This window comes from Callorhinchus milii, unplaced genomic scaffold (genome assembly GCF_018977255.1).
Source record: "Callorhinchus milii isolate IMCB2004 unplaced genomic scaffold, IMCB_Cmil_1.0 Scaffold24, whole genome shotgun sequence".
Taxonomy (NCBI): domain Eukaryota; kingdom Metazoa; phylum Chordata; class Chondrichthyes; order Chimaeriformes; family Callorhinchidae; genus Callorhinchus; species Callorhinchus milii.
Window position 1 is genome coordinate 2,775,164 of NW_024704765.1, and position 17,373 is coordinate 2,792,536.

Below are 17,373 nucleotides of genomic sequence, written 5' to 3' on the forward strand. Positions count from 1 at the left end.
TATCAGAATACACTATCAAGTATGTTATGTAGTTTGTAGGGTAAACACAGCAGGTAATTGGATTACAGGAAGGTTCACAAACAGCGAAGAAATGAAAAAAAATACAATTGGATAAAGTAATTTAATTTATCTGGAAGATTTTTGACCAGAACATAACCAGGAATCCTGGCCTCATTCTGTGCTGGATGATCCTACCTTGGGGAAATCCTTTCATTTGACATAGCACCTTATCGTGTCGTGAAGACATCTGAAGAGCTTCACAGAATATACTGTAAAGTGAATTAACTATATATTCCGGGGGTGAAAAGAAGCAGCCAATTTCTGCACACAGCACAAACAGTCGTGGATTGAGTGACCAAATTATTATTATTTTTGATTTGATGGGATTATTTTTTGAAAACTCCCTCAGCCTCTTTATTATGTACTATCTGAACGGTGCCTCTAATCCAGCCTTTTTAACTGTTCCATCCACTTTCACACACGAATAAGTTAGCAACATTTCACAATTAGTGTGTTTGCTTGGCAATTTACTTAAGCTTTCCTCTCTGCCTCTGTGCATTTAAAAACATAGGAACTGGCCTAATTTCCAAGAGCGATATTACAAAACTGTGCAGGTTGGAACACACTAAGACTGCCGAATTCATATTGCACACGCTTTTTTTTGTATTAAAATCTACCTTCAAAAACCTTTTGCAATCAGGAGCAATGCTTGCTCTGAAAGCTCTTAATCTGTAATCAAGGCGGCTTTAAATATAGCAGCCAGTTTCCCTTCCTGTCCTGACATCAGAGGGCATTTAAATATACAGAATGAATGACAAGCTGTGGCTCAAATTGCAGCACAGAGACTTTGAGCATCTTACCAATCAGCTGATGGAGGCTCTGTGTGTGTGGTGGGGGCAACTTGTCCAGTTGGAACTTACACATGTCTGTTTTTGCTCAGGTTGGAACAGGGAAAGTTGCTGAAGGAACGCGAGGGGGAACAGTCAAGTTGTTTTTAACATGAGGACAAAGAAGGTGAGGATATAGGAGTGTTTGGGGATATTATTCTCTCTCTCTGCCTCTCTGCTTAAACAGAAACCTCCTCCCAGCTTTGAGCCATTGCAGCCTGAGCTCACACAGCTGCTTTCTGCTTTCAAACCTTTGGCATCTTCGGTCTCAAACTGCCAACTTTCGGAAGCTGCGAGGAGTTTCTCTGCTGCTTGTTAATGTATATATCATGGTGGGGAGGGCAAACAAGGGTTGGTTTGTTGGGCAAAGCAATGGAATCAGGAAGTCGGTCCCTATGTGGATGAAATCTGCTCTTGGGGAGAGATTATTACTCCACAGTCTGCTGGTCTGGGGTTCAGAGGGGGTGGGGGTTGGTGACGTGTGTGTGGGAGGCAAGATTATGACCAGCAGAGGGAAAGGAGAGGTTTGAAAAATAACTTCCATTGCCCAGAGGGTTGTCTTCCTCTATCCCTCCACCTTGCCCCCTCCTTCCCCCCTCTTAGGATTATTCCTGAGGACCTTCCTCTTCGACCGTGCCTGCGGTCACCTCCCCCCGGCTCGGCTTTGTGCTCGTCACTGTCAAGGGCTCTGGGACGCTGACCCTGTGTGAGGGGCACTGTACAAATACAAATTGTTGTTGTCAACGTAGGAATGAGGTGCCAGGGGTGGAATCGTGGCAGAGTTAATTGGGGGCACTTTTTAAATAAATGGAATTGGACAAAAGGACCCAGAGGAGGAGTATTAGAGTGTCCGAGGAAAGGCATTGGGAAGAGGGTGGATGGGTTCTTCTTGGAGGAGCAAATGCTGTTGGAAAAAAATTAGCTGAATGGCCTTCTTAATGTTCTGTTACATAGGAACAGGAGTAGGCCATTCAGCCCCTCAAGCCTGTTCCGCTTTTTCAGGCAATTTGCCCCCCAACTAGTCTTTGCTGGTGTTTATACTTCATGTTTTTTTNGAAGGGATTATTATCCCCAGAAAGCGATCCGCCAATCGACTAACCACCTACTTGCTGCTAACTAAATAGAGGCGTGTGGAGTCAGGAAACTTGCCCAACGTTTCGTACTTCCCGCCCGGCAATCAAACCCAGAACCTCTCGCTTGCGAGGTGAGTGCTCCAATCACTCAGCTGCAGGACGCCACAATTACTGAGAAATGCTTTGAAATGTATTTCGACAACAACCACAACTTGAATTTATACAGTGCCCTTCACGCCAGGTAACGTCCCGGAGCGCAATGTAACACCTTTCAACATGACAAGGTGTTGCAAAAATGCAAATTTCTCCATCTGGAGCCAAAGTTTTGGTTTTGGTTCCCAGACCCCTGGAGGCAGTCTGTGGCTGTTCAACGTCAGGGTTCACAGGTTCAACATCACAGGTTCAAGTCAAGTGTTCAGAGTGGCTGCCAGAATGGCTCGCAGGCTTCTCGCTCTTTCTGTCTCATTCACAATAATCCTCATATTTGACCCAGTGCCTGTGAATTGAAATGTCTCCAAAGCCCTTCCCAGATAATCGCTGTCAAGTTTAGTAACCGGGTGTTTGTAGGCAAATCGTCAGCCGTTTGCACACAGAAGTCCCAGAAACTGCTACAAAGTGAATGACCAACTTTATGTGAGTGATTGTTGGCCGGGAAACTGGGAGGTACTCCATTCTCTTTTTCAAACAGCTTGATAATAATTATAATTATAATAATCCTTGCATTTGATATTGCACCTTATCACAGAAGCATTTTGAATATACAAAGTAAAGTGTAGTGACTGTGTGGTTTGTGGACGAAAAATGATAAGGATAGTTAAAGATATTTAACATTGTTAAATGACCTCTGCAACGTTGTTCTTTTGGGGCATTCAAATCCGGGTGGAGATTGATCTTTGGGAAGTGAGTTATTGACTGTTTAAATTTGGAGAGAAAAATCCTTACTTTGAAAGTAATTTGTGAAGTCCTGTTAGAGCACTCGCCTCGCTAGTGAGAGGACCTGGGTTCAAGTCCTGGGAAGGGCGAAACGTTAGGCAAGTTTCTTCACTCCACACGGCTCTGTTTACCCAGCAGGAACTTGGTTGTTAGTCGATTGGTATATCACTTTCTGGGGGTAATAATCCCTTCAAAAAAAAATCATTTGATCACTCAATCCACGACTGTTTGTGGGACAGTGCCGAGTGCAATTGGCTTCTGCATTCTGCTCACAAAATAGACAGTCACAACACTTTACAGTATCTCCAGTGGAGCGCTTTAGGACGTCTCAATGATCATTTCATATCAATATATCGAAAGCAAAAGTTTTTATCATTTCACACACTGTAATAAATTGCCTTCTCTCTCTCTCTCTCTGTCCCCACAGCCCATGGTTGCGACTCGCTGTTCAGTTCGCTTGAGGAACAGGCGGCTTCGATGCTGTGGATTGGGGTCTTCCAATGACGGCAGCCGTGGCAGAACACAGAAAGCCACCTCGGTAAGAAGATAATAAATATCTCCCAAGATGCTCCCTTTCCATCCCACAGAATCCCGGTTTGAATATAGGAAAAAATAATATTATAGGGTCTCAATGGGATAATTATAATAATAATCCTTGCATTTGATAACATCTTCGTGACATCTCAAATATACTGTAAAGTGAATTGAACTTTATATTTTGTGGGCGAAACGTGGCAGCCAATGGGGCACAGCCGCGTCCACAAACAGTCATGGGTTGAGTCACCACATCATGATTATTATTATTTATTCAGAGTAAATGGCTCCGTTGGGGAAACAAACACCAAACCCAATGGGGTGGAGGTGGGATGGGGGGCAGGTGGGGATAGAAAGGGTAAAAGAGCAGGGATATGGAACTGGAGAGAAGTTGTAATAAGGGGTGCCGGCACAGCTACAATGTTCAGTGCTGTAAACCCGTTTCAGTTGATCTTTACTTTGGTCAAACCCCATCACCCAGGTCCTTGCCAGGCTCCACTGGCTCCCAATTATCTAACGGATCATTTTTAAGATCCTCTCACTCGTTTTCAAACCCCTTTACGCCCTCCCTACCTCTCTAACCTACTTACCCCCTCAACCACACTCCACCACCTGCTGTCTCCACTCGGCCGGCTCCGGACTCCTGTTTGTCCCTCATCCCCTCCGCTCCACCATCGGTGGCCGTCTCTTCAGCTGCTACGCCCCAAAACTCTGGAAGTCTCTCCCTTAATCCCTGCGCCTTGCCCCCTGGCTCCCCACCTTCAAATCCCACCTAAAGACCTTCCTTTTTGATCGTGGTTACCTCCCACTCCCTCTCCCCCCTTGCTCGGGTTCGGACTCCGCCACTGTCAAGTGCTCTAGGATGCTACTCTGCGAGAAGTTCTGGTCGTTTGGTCCTTGATGTGGATGAAATCTCGGACGTGTTAGCTCTGAGCTGATGTCAGCCGTAGTGATGGAAAATTGTGACATCGATCCCCAAGTGTTTATCACAGTTTTAAATCTCAGCAACTCCATTCTGTAAGATATTTACAGCAACCAATCACGTTTTTTAAAAAGCAAATAGTAAATCCTTATGAAATATGGAAGAAACCAATTTTCTCATCCCCCGAGGGTCCTTTAGAGGAATAAAGTTATTGATTTGGTGATGTTTATGGAAATCCTTTGAACCGTGAAAATGGGACTCAGCAAAGGAAATACCTGTAGACATGATGTATCCACATCATCATCAGCTACTTTCTCAAGTGATTTGTTGAATCCAGATTCTGTCACCTTGTAATTCAACATGTATGTTAAGAGAAGCTTTCTGTCCTACTTCACCTGCCCCTCCCTCCCGCCCACTATTTGAAAGAAAAGTATGTATTTTTTTCCCCAATGTTAGTGGCATAGATGCTCTTCTGATCACAGGGATGAGAGGCTATATATAGTTACGAGGAGAGACTGGAGAAATTTAGTCTGTTTTCATTGAAGCAGAGAAAGTTGAGAGGGTACATGATAGAGGTGTTCAAAATTATGAGGGTTTTTTGAGAGAGTAGATAGAGAGAAGGTAAGGGAGTTGGTGACGAGAGGACATGGATGTGAGTTTTTTTTTCTTTTGGAATCCTGTAGCTTAGTGGTTGGAGCACTCGCGAGCGAGAGGACCTGTGTTCGATTCCCGGGCAGGGCAAAATGTTAGGCAAGTTTCCTTACTCCACACACCTCTGTTTACCTAGGATTAAGTGGGAAACTTATTGTTAGTCGATTGGTGGATTGCTTTTCCAGAGATAATAATCCCTAAAAAATATATATAATCATAATAATAATTTGGTCACTCAATCCACAACTGTTTGTGGGGACACTGCTGTATGCAGTTGGCTGCCATGTTTCACCCACAAAATATACAGTCAATTCGTTTACAGTATATTCTGTGAAAACATAACATGTAGGAGCAGGAGTAGGCCATTCAGCCCTTCGAGCCTGCCCCGCCGTTCAATCATGGCTGATCTTCTAATTTAACTAATCACATAACCCTGTCTTATCCCCATATCCCTTAATCCCTTTTGCAATAAGAAATCTATCTATCTCAGTCTTGAATATGTTCAAGGACTGAGTGTCAATAGCCCTTTGGGGTAGTGAGTTCCATAGATTCACCACCGTTTGAGTGAAGAAGTTCTTCCTCAACTCAGTGCGAAAGGACTGAGTTTAGTTTTAGTTTCTCCAACGGGGGAAACAATCTCCCACTATCTACTCTATCATACCCTTTGATGATCTTATAGGTTTCTATAAGATCCCCTCTAATTCTTCTATATTCTAGAGAATATAGACCCAAATTGGTCAGCCTATCCTCATAACTCATCCCCTTCATCCCTGGTACTAACCGAGAAAATCTACGCTCCACCCCCTCCAAGTACATCCTTCCTTAAATAAGGAGACCAAAACTGCACACAGTATTCCAGGGCCCTATACAGTTGCAGCAAGACTTCCCTACTCTTATACTCTAATCCTTTCAGAATGAATGCTAACATACCGTTCACCTTCCTAATTGCTGCTGCACCTGCAGACTAACTTTCTGTGATTGGTGTACAAGGACACCCGAGTCCCTCTGGACGCTAACACATTCCAATCTCTCCCCTTCTAAAAAATAACCCGCTCTACTGTTTTTGCTCCCGAGGTGGATGACTTCGCACTTCCCTACATTATACTTCATCTGCCACCTACCTGCCCAATCACCTATCTATGTTGCGCTGCATTTTTTTAATGTCATCCTCTGTGTTGACACTTCCTCCTAGTTTTGTGTCATCCGCGAAATTAACTTTGATGTCCTCATCTAGATCGTTGATGTAGATTGTAAATAGCTGAGGCCCAAGGACTGATCCTTGTGACACTCCACTAGTCACATCCCGTCAATCTGAAAAGGACCCGTTTATCCCTACTCTTTGTTTCCTACCTGTTAACCATTCCCCAATCTACGTTAATATGCTCCCCCTAATTTCGTGAGCCCCTATCTTTTGGACTAACCTTTTATGTGGCACCTTATCGAATGCCTTCTGGAAGTCCAACTAGACCACACCCACTGATTCACCCTTATCTGGTTTACTCGAAATATTCTCAAAAAAACTCTATGAAATTTGTCAAACATGACTTCCGTTTTGTAAAGCCGTGTTGACTCGGCCTAATTATATTGTGCCCTAAATACCGCACTACCACATCCTTAATCAACGATTTTTTCCTATCACTGATGTGAGACTAATTGGCCTATAGTTCTCCATCTTTTCCTTTCCACCCTTTTTAAATAGTGGTGTGACATTTGCGATCATCCAATCCATGGGGACTGTTCCAGAATCCAAGGAATTTTGGAAGATCAGACACAAGGCCTCCAACTATCTCATAAGCTCCTTCTTTTAAAACCCGGGGATGCAGACCATTCGGACCAGGGGATTTGGCACTTTTTAGTGCTAACAGTTTCCCGAGCACCAATTCTCTTCTAATGAAAACTTCCCTAAGTTGCTCCCTGTCCTTATCCCTTTGGTGCATCTCTATTGCTGGTAGACTTGTTGTGTCTTCTAGAGTGAAGACAGATGCAAAGTACCCATTTAGGGACTCTGCCATGACCTTATCCCCCATTACAACTTCTCCCGTCTCTGACTGAAGTGGACCTACATTTACCCTCACCAGCCTATTCCTCTTAATATATTTGTAAAAGCTTTTACAATCAGACTTAGTGTTCCCAGCGAGCTTACCCTCATACTCCTTTTTCTCGCTCTTAATGAGTTTTTTAGTTTTTTTTTACTGGTTTCTAAAACTCTCCCAATCTTCAGATTTGCTGCTTTTCTTGGCAGTTTTACAAGCTTTTTCTTTTAATTTGATGCTTTCCCTAACTGCTCTAGTTAGCCACGGATGAATTGCTTTCCCTGTGGTACTCTTATTCCGCAAGGGAATATGCGACCGTTGAGAATTATGCACTACATCCTTAAATATTTGTCACTGTTGGTCTACATTTTTACCTCTTAATCGCATTCTCCAGTCTATTTTACCTAAATCTTTCCTCATACCTACAAATTAGCCTGATTTAAATTCAGAATACTTGCCTCAGATTTAACTGTATCCCTCTCTAACTTAATGCAGAATTCAATCATATTGTGATCACTCTGCCCCAGAGGAGTCTGAATACCTACACTGCCGACTAGCGCTGTTTCCTTACACAAAACAAGGTCTAGGATGGCCTGTCCCCTGGTTGCTTCCTTGGCATGCTGCTCTAGAAAGTTATCTCTCATACTTTGAGACGCCTCGAAGACGTGATAAGGCGCTGTATTAAATGCAAGGATTGTTTAATTATTTTTTGGTCAGCCGGTTATCTGACACATGCAGAGACTCATCACCATGCTTAACAGTATTTCCATGTATCCCACCTCTGCTTCACGGGAAATTCCAGAGAGAGATTATAATAATAATCCTTGCATTTGATAGAGCGCTTTTCACGTCGGGAGGACGTCCCAAAGCGCTTCACAGAATACACTGTAAAGTGAATTGACTGTATATTTGTGGGCAAACGCGGCAGCCAATTGCGCACAGCAATGTCCCACAAACCGTCGTAGATTGAAAATGACCAATTTTATTATTGTTTTTAGTTTTGGAGGGATTATTATTAGGCTCTGTGTGGAGTAAGGAAACTTGCCCAAGGTTTCGCCCTCTGCCTGGAATTGAACTCAGGTCTCTCACTTGCAAAGCGAGTGCTCTAACCACTGAGCCACAGGACTCCACAATGTTGGAATGGCATGCACACTCTATGAAGGAAGTTATGGACGGGCAAGGGAACGGGCCCATGAATTGAACTTGAGTGAGCAAAATGCTGGAAATCCTAAATAAAAACAGAAGTTGCTGGGAATGCACAGCACGTCAGGCAGCATCTATAGAGAGGGGAAAGCGAGTTAATGTTTCAGGTTTCGATAACAACCTGAAACGTTAACTTATTTTCCTCTCTCCATGGATGCAGCCTGACCTGCTCTGTGTTCTCAGCGACTTCTGATCTCGAGTGATGTTGGTATCTGAAGAGTTCGAAAGTTACTGACTTTGTGTATTTGTGGTTTATTCCTCTCCAGTCTGCGGACAAAGCAAATCCCACCTTGGTCTCTGTGGTTCCCAACCCAAATAAGCCTCCCACAAAGAAAGCAAAGTGGGCACGAGTGGAGGCGACTGATGGCACTGAGCAGGGCTGGGAAGACTGCGAGACCACAGAACTGTCTCACAAAGCAGCACAACGAAAGGAGGAGTCGGCAGTTCGAGTTTGCATAGAAGGGCACTCCTTGCGTCCTGAGGTTGAGGCAACCTCTGTCACCAACTGGGTAGAGAATGAAAAGCCAGGAGAGAGCCCAGCTCAAACTTACGAGCCAGCCTCAAAGCACAGCCACTCCCTGGAGATGTGTAACATGGGACCATTGGAAACTATCAGCAATGGCGTCTTGGGAAATGAAGGTGGGAGTGAGAAAACAGAAGACAGTGTAGAAGGAGATACATCAGAAGACCGAGAGAGCATGGAGGTTGATCAACATCGTGGAACTTCCTTGAAACTGGACAACAGTGTCTTTTTGGACGAAGACAGTAACCAACCAATGCCTGTCGGCAAATTCTTTGGGAATGTAGAAATCATGCAGGTGAGTGGCATTCAGCCCGAGGGTCTGTTATTCCATGACCAGTGAAGTTTAAAGGCTTGGTGACACTTTAGTGCTGGTGAAGACACTGAAAGATCAGAAGAAACCAAGAAGCGTGAGGAGGGAAGATTAGGGACACCTGAGCACTGGAACAGGAGGAGGCATTCAACAGAACAACAATAACAACTTGCATTTATATAGCGCCCTTCACGCTGGGCGGAGTCTCATAGCACTTATCAGTGGCAGATCCCGATGCCAAACCAGAGGGAAGGTGACCCTAGGCACGGTCGAAGAGGAAGAAATTCAAGTGCAACTTGAAAATGGGGAGAGCGGGGCAAGGTGAAGGGATTGAGGGAGAGAGTTCCACAGCTTCGGGGCGTAGTGACTGAAAGCACGGCCACCAATGGTGGGGTGGAGGGCCCGGGGACAAGGATGAGGCCAGAGCCAGTTGAACGGGGGAAGCGGGTGGCGGTGAAGGGAAAGAGTAGGTTAGAGAGAGGGGGTGGGTGCCAGAGTGTGAAGGGATTTCAATACAAGTTTGAGGATCTTGAAATCGTTCCACTCTGTGATAGGGAATCAATGGAGTTTGTCAAGGACTGGGGTAATGGAGGTACGGAGTTTACTGTGGGTGAGAATGTGGGCGGCGGAGTTTTGACTTAGTTGAATTTTGTGAATACTGGAGCTGGGGAGACCAGCGAGGAGAGCGTTGGAGTAGTCGAGGTGGGAGGTGACGAAGGCACAGACTAGAGTTTCAGCAGCTTTTGGAGTGAGATACAGTTGAGTTTGTTGCACCAGTTTCTTGGATCTTCACAAGTCTTTTTCGCTCTATATCCACGCCTTCCGAAGAAAATAGAACTGTTCCGATTGGGCAAGTTGTTCTCCTTTTCCACTGTGCATTTTCCCCTTTGTCCCGGAACCTTTCCAGAGCATCCGGGTTTGATTCTCGGGTTATGTGAAACCTTAGGCAAGTTACTTTACTCCACACGCCTCTGTTTACCTAGCAGTAAGCAGGAAGCTGGGTGTTAGTTGATTGGCTGATCGCTCTTCTGGTAGGAGAGCCAAGGGATAGATCATCCCTTTAAAAAATCCCTTCATTCAATCCATGACTGTTTGCGGAATGCTGCTGTGCACAATTGGCTGCTGTGTTTCTCCCATAAAATACACATTCACTACACTTTACAGTGTATTCTGTGAAGCGCTTGGAGACATCTCAACAAAGTGATATCAAATGCAAAGATTGTCTGTTTCAGGATCTTCCACCATTCATGCCGATGCCGGAATCTCTGACCCGGAGAGAGTACAGGAGACGGCATTTCATCGCGAAAGAGGACGAGGACGAAGACCTGATAGAACAGGGAGCTGGCGAGAGCGTAGGAGAGCCAAGGGATAGGCCTGTCTCCGGAGTGGGGGTGAGTAAAGCAAATGTGTTGTGTTTGTTCCTGAATGAGAAGGTGGGGGGACTGTGAGGATGCCGGTTGGAGTTACTGTGTGGCTGATTTCAGTTGAGAATGAATCTGTACAACCAGAAGTAATAATAATAATAACAATGCTAGGATGATGATGATAATAATAATCCTTGCATTTGATATAGCGCATTTCCAGCCTGTGAATCCTCTGCCTGGCCCACCGTGCACATACACATCCCCACCCTCCCTGTTAGTCCTCCCCACTCCCCCATCCCTGCCCCCCCCCCACCATACTCCGCCACCAATTATCCCTCTGCATCGGCATACAAAATGTCTGCTCCCTCTCCAATAAACACTCACCATCCAAGACCTCATTGTTGACGAAAACATCAACATTCTCGCCCTCACTGAAAGCTGGATCACTCTCGGCGATGCTTTCCCCCTGACAGAGGCCACAGCACCCGGCTACACCTTCCATCATACCCACGACCTAACCGCCGTGGTGGCAGGGTGGTTCTCATCTCCCGGTCCTGCTCGGCCTATTCCCTTACTCCTCCCAAACCTTCCCTTCCTTTGAGCGCCCTACCCTTTATTAGCCCTCCAACCTTTCCCTCAAAATTCTCCTTAACTATCACCCCACCTTCCTCCCCAACATCTCCACCCTTTTATCTTCCCTCTCCCTCTGCTGCACATGCCTCCTCATCCTAGGCGACTTCAACCTTTGCATCACCCCTTCCTGCTCTACTTCTGCTGACTTCTCCTCATGAAAGTCACCATGATTCACCAGCCACCTCCGCTCCTTTAAAGCACAGATGGTGCCGCTGAACGCACCTGGCTTAAATTGTAACAATCCATCGGCAGATCTGTCTGAACCTTATCAAATCATACTGCTCCCCCTTCGCCTCCTTTAAATCGTCGTTCAACTCCAAGACAATCTTGGAGGCCAAGGACAAACCCAGGCACCTCTTCTCCATCACCATTCCTGCTCTCAAACTACCGCCCTGTCTCCAACCTCCTTTCCTCTCCAATATCCTGGAATGAGTGGTTACTTCCCAGCTTCCTCCTTCCTCTCCCGCCACACCTTTCACAAACCCCTCCAATCGGGTTTCCGTGTTGCCCACAGCACAGAACCCACCCTTGTCAAAGTGACAAATGGCATTCTGTCCATCTGGGACCAGGGCTCCCTCTGCTTCCTCGTCCTCCTTGACCTCTCTGCTGCCATCGACACTGTCGACTACTCTATCCTCATCCACCGCCTCTCCTCTCACCTCATGGTTCTGTCCTTGAATGATTCAGATCGTACCTTTCACACCACCTGCACTTCATCTCCATAAATGGCTTCTCCTCTAGCCCCCGCACTGTCTTGTGTAGTGTTCCTCAGGGCTGTGTCCTTGGTCCCCTCCTCTTCAATATCTATAGGCTCCCTCTTGGTGACATCATCCGCAGACATAGGGTCAACTTCTCACCTCAGCCGCTGACAGCATTACCATCCATGGTTACACACTCCACCTTGCTAAGCCAGTCCGGGGTCTTGTTTGACCCTCAACTATCCTTTCTACCCCACATCTGCGCCATGACCCGCTCTGCCTTCCCAACATTCGCAACATCATCCTGCTCCGGCTCTGTCTCACACCGCAGGCCACCGAGACCCTCATACATGCTTTCGTTACATCAAAGCTTGATTATGCAAACTCACTGCTTGTTGGTCTCCCCGACTCCTCCCTCCACAGGCTGCAGATCATCCAGAACTCTGCAGCCCGTGTCCTCTCCCGCAATAGGCTCTGTGACCCTATCATCCCCATCCTCGCCCGACTCCACTGGCTTCCCATCACACAGAGGGTTCAAGATTCTGATTCTCACCTTCAAAGCTCTCCATGGCCTCACTCCGCTTACCTCTGTGACCTCCGAACCCCCTACCAACCTCCACTCAGTGGGCTCCGGTCTGCTTCACGTCCCACTGTTTCACCATTGGCGGGCGGGTCTTTCTGCCACTCTGCCCCCACCCTCTGGAACTCCATCTCACAGTCGCTCCGCCTTGTCCCCTCTCTTGCCTCCTTCAAGACCCATCTCAAACCCTCCTCTTCAACTGTGCTTTAAGCTCTCTGAGACGTTACCCTGCGTGGAGAGTGCTATAGAAGTGCAAGTTATTGTTTTGTTTTGGTTTCGATCAGCCTCGTTTCTCCCCCCCCTGCCCTCTACCCTCCCCAATCCCAACCCCCAGCTCGGGTCCGGGACTGACTGTCCAGCGCCTTGAGAATGTAATTTTGTTGTTGTTGTTTCATTTGGTAACCGAGCACACGTGAGATGTCCTGTCTTTGATAACAGAGTCATGCCCACGACCTCGGGGTGAGGTTATATATTTGTAGATTGGGGAGTGGGTCAGAGGTGGGGGGTGGATTAAACTGACCTTGTTTAGGGTGCCTCACAGGAATGGGTCTGTATGTATGTGTGTGGGGGAAGTGGTGGGGGAAATGCCCTCTCGTTCTGCTTCTCGGTCATCAGGTCACTGTTGGCATCACTTCTGGTGCGGCCTGGCACGCTGCCTCCGCTCAACCGGCTCCGGTCTCCTGCTTGTGCCTTGTGCCCCCTGTTCCAGCATCAGTGGCCGCGCTTTCAGCCACTACACTCCGAAACTCTGGAACCCTCCATCCCCATCTTCAGGTCGCGTGTGCCTTTGTGCATTATAACGGGGTCACTCTGTGCTTCTGTTTGCATTACATACAGTGGAAACATCAAACGTCTCAAAGCGTTTCATGTGCATTTGCTGTCAAGTCACATTTCCTTTCATGTTGCTTTCTGAACATAATTAGCTTTTCACAGTCATTGCTGTTACAGAGACTGTATTTGTAGGCAAAAAGCTCATTTGAATGACAATGCAGCGCTCCACCAATACTGAGCTGTAGCATCAACCGGCACCGGGAACTGGAGAATCTTTCCCCCTGTATATAGATTTTTAAATCGATAGATTTTTAAAAACTAAAGGGATTAAGGGATATGGGGATAGGGCGGGTAAATGGAATTAGGTTAGCCATGATTTTATTGAATGGCGGAGCACAGGCTCGAGGGACCGAATGGCTTACTCCGCTCCTATTTCTTATGTTCTTATATTAACTGTGAAATTTGCTCCAAGCCCCAAATAAGGTGAGGCTCATTAATCCGTATTCACGTTCTCTCTTCAAAGATATCTGCGGACCTTGAGCCAATGGCTGTGCAGAACATGCCAGAAATGCTGAAGAAGTGCTTGTGACAATCTCCCGGGATGTAGAGACTCCTAACCAACACGCAGCAAAGCAGAGACGTTTGTTTGCAAAGAGACTTCTCCAGATGACCCCACGTGCTGGCTTGAACATGAGCCAACACTTGCCGTTGCCTCGTCCACATTTGCACCAAGTGCCATGTTTAGTCCTTAAGGATTTTGCTGTTGTTTCAGCTGTTTTGCTCTACTTTAATGCATTTTTATGTTGATGTTTGCAAGACAGGCCCAACAAACTCTTGTGTAGCGAAAACAGGGCAGTAACCAAATTACTTGTGGCCCTGTCAGATCTCGCTGTTTAATCTCTGGGGCAAAATGAGTGGCGTTTGGCATTTTTTGCAGTGTGTTGCCAGAGTGGGTGAGATGTGCTATCCACACTGATTCCTTTAAAGAGTCGAGATCATAATTTAATGCTAGTATTGAGCTTTCAAAGAGCAGATGGGAAACTTTCACAGTTGTTTTCTGGGATCGTCAGTGAAATGAGAGGGGAAGATTCTGCCATTGAGCATGGCTTTCTATGTACAGCCTGCGCTGTCCACCATTCACCGGTTCATGGGATTTAATTTGAGAAACCGAGGGCAAGGCAGAGCTGGGGTAATTACTGCAAAATTTCGAGAGAGGTTGTAATGATTAGAAGATGTAGCAATAGATGTAGCTGCTCTCCAGAGAACTGGCAGCCAATGGAAGATGAATCAAATAAAACCCATTATGCAGACATTACGCTATTACACCGAGCGCCAGCATATTAGGGGGTGACCTCAACCACCTCAAAAAGCTAATCCAAAGAATAAAACAATCCTTTGCATTTGTGATGTTGCTTTGTGTGCAGTTATTGGCAAATCCCTGACTGTCCAGCGCCTTGGGACATTGGGACATCCTCCCCACATGAAAGGCACTATACAAATATAAATCGCTGTTATTGTTGGTAGCATATTGAATTGGAGAGAGATTTTCAGAATGCTGAATCCTAAGAAAAAAAAGCCTGATAGTTTTCACACACGATTGAGTTTGGGGTAAAATGATTAATCTTTGCTGATTTAGTTTTTCCATCAATGTTCCATCAGGTTCTTTTTCCTAGAGTGGAGACGGTTGATGGGGTGACCTGATTGAAGTGTTTAAGATGATGAAAAATAAAGCTAGATAGCGGATAGCTGTTGCCCCTGGTCTAGAGATCTAAACCGAGGGGAAGGAATCGTAAAATTAGACCAAGTTGATTGCAAATATAAGATCAGAAATCCTTTGAAGAAACGTATTAGTGCAAGGTTGTACATTCAGAATTGCTTTGAGACATTTAATGTGAAGGTGGATAAATAATAGCCTTCAGCTTCTCTGCCCCAACCCTTTGGAATTCCACCTCACGGTCCTTTCGCCTTGCTCCCTCACTTGCCTCCTTCAAGGCACGTCTCAAGACTCTTCTCTTCGACTGCGTCTTAAGCCACCCTCCATCCCTCCTGATCCCAACCCCCAGCTCGGGTCCAAACCTCTGACTGTCCAGTGCCTTGGGACGTCCTCCTGATGTTAAAGACGCTATACAAATGTAATAATACTAATAGAGCAATGCGATTCATTTATCTATTAAAATGGCAAGAAAGTTAGTTTGATGAACCAAATTGATCTCTTCCTGCTCCTAAAGGAGGGGTAGGCGAGCGTGAATGCTGCTAGGGTTATTTTGGAGTGAGGATTGTAGGCAGTAATGGGTGTGGGATATGGTGAATTATTTGTTCGCTGAATTATATGTGCTGCGCATGGGGAATGCTGAGTCATTTATGCTTGCTGTCCAATCCTACCTTACCACTCAGCGCAAAAAAACATTTACAAAACATTCTTTCCACCCATGTCCTTAATCACACCTCGTCAACCTAGCTGTTTGACCTATAGAGCGAGCCAAGTACATTTCTCATTGGGGAGAGGACGGAGCCCAAATGGGACACGGCTGGAGTGACAATCTAATTATAACTGAATGTTGGAACCCGTCATGGCTATTGCGAAGCCTTCAATTATTTACGCCCATGCTGGTCTGACCTTTACGTGAAGCAAGGCAATGGTCTGCTCACATATAGGCTTAACCTTCAATGCCCACATTTGACAATTGAGTCTTGAGAAACGTTTCAACAAAGACCACTACAGGCTGTCCACAGACGGCTGTTATCGGTACAGGAACCAGAACACCACCTGGGTTTTCTTTTTTGCTTCCTGGTTAACTCTATCACTCTCATCTTCGCCTGGCACAGATTGGCCAAGTCATCTCACAACCTTCCTGGTCTGTAAACCAATTGCCAACTTTAAAATGTAGTGACGATGGGAGATGTAAGCAATGAACTAGCAAAGCCAGGCAGACAATCATTTTAGATATATATATATAGTTTGGGACATGACATGTCATGAGACAGCCAGGATGATGGACCTTGGTTTTCTTTCAGCGAAGCAATTCTTATGTTCTTAATTCCAGGATCTTGTCCGATTTACCGGTCTGTCTGGCTCCGTAATCTGACTTTGATGTGCAGACGTGACCTCAATCATCTACAATCCAAAGCCCTGACTGGCCAGGCAATCCAATCTGGGCAAACCGGCCAGTTACTTTCCACAGATTATGTCAAACTAGCTGTACCCGTTGCAGCTTCACTTGCAACCAAAGGATCCAATATGGAATGTAAACGCACAGCCAGACACACAGACACACATTTCATCTTTACCTATACTCAGCTGGGAAGACTCCTGTGGGAGGACTTGGCGCTTTAAAAATGTAATTTTGTTGTTGCCGCGACTTAGCTTTGTCTATGTTCTTTATTTTGCTCCCGCCACTGCGTGGCTACGTGCTCTGTGACACAGCAGACCACAGCCCATATATGTAACTGCAGTGTGTGCGTACATACGTAGATGCTCTGTGAAGCATGATGCTACAGCGCCTGTTTGACTTGGCGGCCAGCAGGTGTAAAATGCAAAACTGAAAATAACTCATGAACAATAGGATATACCCGAAAACAAATATGCCCATGTCACTCCCAGTCCCAAGCCCTTACCGATGAGGCATAAATCATGTCTCTACGTCAATCAGTTATGGAGATCCTTCTTGAAGCGCAGACAGACATTGTCGTTTTACTTGTCTAGAAGATGTTTCCATCATCACATCCCGGTGATCTAGGAACTAAAATTTGACTCAATTGTCTGCCGCATTTTGCCCACAAAATATATAATCGATTCACTTCAGTTTATTTCATGAAGCGCTTTGAGACATCTAGAAGATGTGATAAGGCGCTTTATCAAATGTGAGGATTATTATTATCTTAATTATGAATTTTAGTCATACCGATACACCAGCTGTGCACATCAACAGCTCATGGCTTCACTATTCCAGAGGCTTTGAAATGGAAGAGGAGGAAAGGTAAAGACTTTGGAGAAGATTCTGAAACTGATTTTCTGTAGGTTCTTTCAGGATCTCCAATTATTTAAGAATTTGCCAAATTTTACACATTTTGTTTTGAAAGGCTAATAGCGCCTCCAACACTGAACTGCCCGTCCTTCCTCACCCCCCAGGAGTATCAGCCTGGATTGTGAGCTCAGTTACTGATGTTGGGTTTCTGACACAATGCAAGTCAAGACCCAGATGGAATTTCTCTTTCCCCCACCCCCACCCCTCCCTCGTCACCATCTCCAGAAAGGCAG

At 45.8% G+C, this 17,373-nt stretch overlaps 1 protein-coding gene across 1 annotated transcript; it reads left to right on the plus strand.

Annotated features, from left to right (window-relative positions):
• The first annotated feature begins 856 nt into the window (after positions 1–856).
• Positions 857–14,520, plus strand: cunh1orf174 (chromosome unknown C1orf174 homolog). Its single transcript, XM_007897795.2, has 5 exons — positions 857–1,014; positions 3,321–3,431; positions 8,503–9,054; positions 10,302–10,460; positions 13,639–14,520. Exons 1-5 carry the CDS (start codon positions 1,000–1,002, stop codon positions 13,702–13,704), a joined length of 903 nt encoding a protein of 300 aa, XP_007895986.2. The 5' UTR covers positions 857–999; the 3' UTR covers positions 13,705–14,520.
• The last annotated feature ends 2,853 nt before the right edge of the window (positions 14,521–17,373 follow it).